The following is a 4,719-nucleotide window of genomic DNA, read 5'->3' on the forward strand; positions in this document are numbered from 1 at the left end:
GATATTATATATATTTATATACATTTATAAAAAAATATGTAACAGATTGATACATAGCTCCATTTGATCCTTCACGCTTTGTGACTGACCCATAACATTAGTATAAATACTGTGAAGGTATGATCATCGACTGAAAGCATAAATCATGTAACATACTGTACACACTGTCCACCTGCTCACTTGTGCAGTCATCCATTTATCAGCCAATCATGTAGCAGTGGCACAATGCATTAAAATGACGCAGATACACATCAAAAGCTTCAGTTAACATTCACATCAAACATCAGAATGAAGAAAAAGTCTGACTTTAACTGTGGCAGGGTTGTCAGTATCAGATGGGCTAGGTTGAGTATTACAGAAACTGATGATCTCCTGGGATTTTCTCACACACACACACACACACACACACACACACACACACACACACACCAGTCTATAGAGTTTACACAGAATGGTGCGACAAACAATAAAACACTGTGTGAGCGACGGTTCCATGATTGGAAACGCCTCGCTGATGAGATCATCTGTCCAATTTGGGTGAGTCTATGCCCAGGATAGCCTCAGATTCATATTCTTGGCTGACAGGAGAGGAACCTGATGTGGTCTTCTGATGTTGTAGCTCAGCCATGTCAAGGTTTGATGTGTTGTGCGTTCTAAGATGCTTTTCTTCTCATCATGCTTGAAAAAAAAAAAAAAAAGAGTGATTATTTGAGTTACTATAGACTTCCTGGCAGCTTGAAACCAATCCGGGTATTTCCCTCTGACCCCATGTCATCGACGAGGCCTTTCCACTCACGGAACCGTCGCTCACTCTGTTTTTTTGGTGGTTTTTTTTCCCGCTCCATTCTTTATAAACTCTAAAGACTGTTGTGTGTGTGTGAAAATTCCAGGAAATCAGCAGTTTCTGAAATCCTCACACCAGCCCATCTGGCACCGACAACCACGCCATGGTTAAAGTCACAGAGATCAGACTTCATTCTGACGTTTGATGTGAACATTACCTGAAGCTCTGGCCTGCATCTGCATGATTTTATACATCATGCTGCTGCCACACGATTGACATATATTATATAACTGACCACTCGATACATCACTCTGCACATAAGGAGAACGGTGTACGATGCCGTAAGGGTTGCAGCTCATCGGTTAGTTTTACTTTTAAACATGTCACATCTTCATTCCGGCTGCGACTGCATCTGCTGGCAAAACGCCTCAAACTGCTGCTGTTCGACTTCCGTCATGACTTTGTTCAGGGCGTAGATCTGTAACGGGATTGATAAAGAAAAACACAATGTTTTTTGGTCAGTCTTAACACAGCGCACGTGAGGATTCGAAACGTTCACGTGATGTGAAACAAATCCTGCACTTCAACATGTATAATTTTCTGAACGTATGTCAGTGTCGCTTCGACCACTAGCTTACGGATGGCTACGATATTCAGAGCACTGTACTGACAATAAAGAAAGAAAGAAACAAACAAACAAATAAAGGGAATCAAGACGGCATCCATTTTGTTGACAAAAAATTAGTTTGACCTACAAAGTTTTTGGCAAAATTTAAACTCATTAATTTTCAGTAAGCACTTTATCTCAATCAGATCAATAACTTAATTATAAATGATGAAAATAACAGACGGAACGATACTCACTGAAACCGATATCGTTTTCTACAAAATACTACTAAGCACTTCACAGTTAAACTCTTTCACACTAAAGTTATTTACACTGTAAATATAATAAAACACAGTATATTAAGTTTAAAGTATAAACGGAATAAAATCAATCCTAAGAAATGAATAAAACAGTCAAGTCTCTTTATATGTAAACATATCCAGTTCCAATGTATTTATTTACAGGATTTGATATCTGATCTGGCGTTCCTAAAACTCAGGAAATGACCGTATTTTTTGTAAAAATTTAAAAACAGCATCTGAAGGCAGGGAGAATTGCTGTAGATTTGTTAGCTAAAAAAAATAATATTAGATCATTGTGCGTTTTGATCACAACAGTAAAACTGAATCCAGATTAAGAATAAACACTGGATCTCGAAAGCCGAGTCGTGCCACCTCTGCTCTCTGTCTCTGCTTAAGCTCCTGCTGAGCAGATTTCTGTTTCGCTCGGTCTCCTCGTACAGACGTCTCCTTCTGTTTGGGTTTGTCTTTCCGGCTGCCAGCATCCATTACCTCAGTGCCTGGGATTAGGAGTTTCTGCTGGAACAAACAGATCATTATGTTTATCACAGATCATTCGATTATGTATAACTTTATCAGATCAGAGCTATATGACAGCGTGCAACTGATTGTAATTGGACATTACTCAATCAAACACAGAGAATAAATTCCTGTCCTCTGTGTACAGCAGGGAAATGTTCAAACTTCTGCTTATATGCGGAGAAGATAAAAGAAATCAAAAGAAATCAAAAGAAAGGGTAAAGGCCAGTTTATTTACCTGGCTGGATATTCTAACAAATAATACTATTTATCAGCTGTTAGCTAGCTGTTACTACATAAGACAAGCTTGTAACACAAACATTCATTTACATTTACATTTATTCATTTAGCAGACGCTTTTATCCAAAGCGACTTACAAATGAGAAAATAGATAAATAAATAAAATAGATAAAATAAATACATTTCTATAGAAATGTTAGCAACACTGCCCATTTTATATTTCCTTAACGAGTTAATTCCCCAAAACAATTCCTTCTTACTCACCAAAATATGCAACTGCAATGACGCGCAGTTTACAATAATAAAATACCACTAACAACTAACTACAGGTTATCTGAGCATCGCTAACCAAACAAGTAAACAATAGCGCCGTGTTAACCAACTTCCTGTTGTTCCTTCTTCTTCGTTGGTGTCTTTAAACCAGGCTTTATGGCGCCGTAGCGCCACCAAACGGCCTGGAGGAACGTAAAATAAAATAATCTCTCGCTCTCTAGTTCTGTCTTTCGGTGTCTGTGTGTGTCTTGCTCTGTCTTTGTCTGTCTTTGTGTGTCTCTGTGTGTGTCTCTCTCTGTCTTTGTGTGTGTCTCTCTCTCTTTATGTCACTCTCAATCTGTGTCTCTCTGTGTTTGTGTGTCTCTCTGTCTTTGTATGTCTCTCTCTGTCTTTGTGTGTGTCTCTCTTTGTATGTCTCTCTCTGTCTTTGTGTGTGTGTGTCTCTCTTTGTGTCTTCTGTCTCTCTCTGTCTTTGTTAGTCTCTCTGTGTCTCTCTCTTTTTGTGTGTCTCTCTCTGTCTCTCTCTCATTCTGTGTCTCTCTCTTTCTGTCTTTGTGTCTCGCTCTGTCTTTGTATCTCTCTCTTTCTGTGTCTCTCTCTGTCTCTTTTCTCACTTTTTGTGTCTCTCTCTTGTGCTGTGTCTCTCTTGTCACTGCATTGTATTTGTGTTTATTTTTTACGTCAGGAAAACATACTTTACAGTAAACTTTAAAATGATTTATTGATCTTATCTCACAAGCTGATCTCATTATTTTATTCTCACCTCATTTCAGGCTTGATGATGTTCAGGAGGTGCATTTTGTGATTTTGTCATATCTCTCATGAAGGGCTTCAGGAATGAATCTCTGGTCTACAGAGTAGCGTGCTTTCATCTTTGTAGTATATAAATAATAGCATACAGGGTGAAGTTGGATCATCACATGCTCCCTCCAGCAGCTGTTTGGACCACACGAGGTCGCCCACGCACTTCTGTAGTGAAGATGTGATGCGTTTGCTCTTTAGAAATCCCTCTGTGATGTAAGTGAAAGAAATCAGATTCAGTTAACTTGAAAAGTTCTGGTGAGAGGTAATGATGGATTTCAGAACAGCCCCAGTTTATTAGAAATATCTGTTTTGTTTATTTATTTATATATTAAAACAACAACAACAACAACAACAACAAAAAACATTTAAAAATGGACCTACGTTCAAACTTGACCCAATCAAAAATGCCATCATACTTGGTGTAATGTGCACATGTACATTAGAGGTCATGTGTGGCAGGTATTAAACAAGAATCTACACAAAACAGAAAGTGGTCTCAGATTTGGGTGGACGATACCGATTTATTTATTTATTTGATTCTTTAATCAGCCTTAACGTTAAATCCACCTGACTAATATCATGTAGGTCCCCCTCTCCTTATGCCACCAAAATAGCTCTGACCCATCGAGGCATGGACTCCTCTGAAAGACAATCTGAAGGTGTGCTGTGGTATCCAGCACCAAGACGTTAGCAGCAGATCCTTTAAGTCCTGTAAGTTGTGTGGAGGGCCTCCGTGGACTTGTTTGTCCAGACCATCTCACAGATGCTCGATCAGATTGAGATCTGGGGAATCTGGAAGCCGAGTCAACACCTTGAGCTCTTTGTCATGTTCCTTAAACAGTTCCTGAACAATTTTTGCAGTGTGTCAGGGCGCTTTATCCTGCTGAAAGAATCCACTGACATTATGGCATACCGGTGTCGTGAAGATGTGTACTTGGTCTGTGACAATGTTTAGGTAGGTAGTACGTGTCACAATAACGTTCACGTGAATGCCAGGACCCAAGGTTTCCCAGCAGAACATTAACCAGAGCATCACACTGCCTCCGCCAGCTTCTCTTCTTCCCATAGTGCATCCTGGTGCCATCTCTTCCCCATGTAAACAACGCACACACACACGCACCAGTCCGTCCACATAATGTAAAAGAAAACGTGATTCATCAGACCAGGCCACCTTCTTCCATAGGAGGATACTG

The 4,719-nt window shown here is 39.6% G+C and overlaps 1 protein-coding gene across 2 annotated transcripts; it reads right to left on the reverse strand.

The window, feature by feature from the left end:
* Window positions 1-2,921, reverse strand: svbp (small vasohibin binding protein). Of its 2 annotated transcripts, none has more exons than XM_053653016.1 (3): window positions 2,714-2,921; window positions 2,066-2,209; window positions 1-1,262 (listed from the first exon to the last, which is right to left on the reverse strand). In XM_053653016.1, exons 2-3 carry the CDS (start codon window positions 2,177-2,179, stop codon window positions 1,176-1,178), a joined length of 201 nt encoding a protein of 66 aa, XP_053508991.1. In that variant the 5' UTR covers window positions 2,180-2,209; window positions 2,714-2,921; the 3' UTR covers window positions 1-1,175. The 2 variants fall into 2 exon arrangements, with proteins under 2 accessions (XP_053508991.1, XP_053508990.1); XM_053653015.1 differs by having other exon boundaries at window positions 2,066-2,206; window positions 2,714-2,919.
* Between the last annotated feature and the right edge of the window lie 1,798 nt (window positions 2,922-4,719).

This window comes from Ictalurus furcatus, chromosome 21 (genome assembly GCF_023375685.1).
Source record: "Ictalurus furcatus strain D&B chromosome 21, Billie_1.0, whole genome shotgun sequence".
NCBI classification, from domain to species: Eukaryota; Metazoa; Chordata; class Actinopteri; order Siluriformes; family Ictaluridae; genus Ictalurus; species Ictalurus furcatus.

What these genes read in the sequence shown, in the direction of transcription:
- svbp (XM_053653016.1), bottom strand. Translation starts at nt 2,179, where the DNA reads ATGGATGCTGGCAGCCGGAAAGACAAACCCAAACAGAAGGAGACGTCT. An exon ending in AGCAGAGACAGAGAGCAGAG is followed by an intron (nt 1,263 to 2,065) that starts GTGGCACGACTC and finishes ATCCCGTTACAG; the next exon opens with ATCTACGCCCTGAACAAAGT.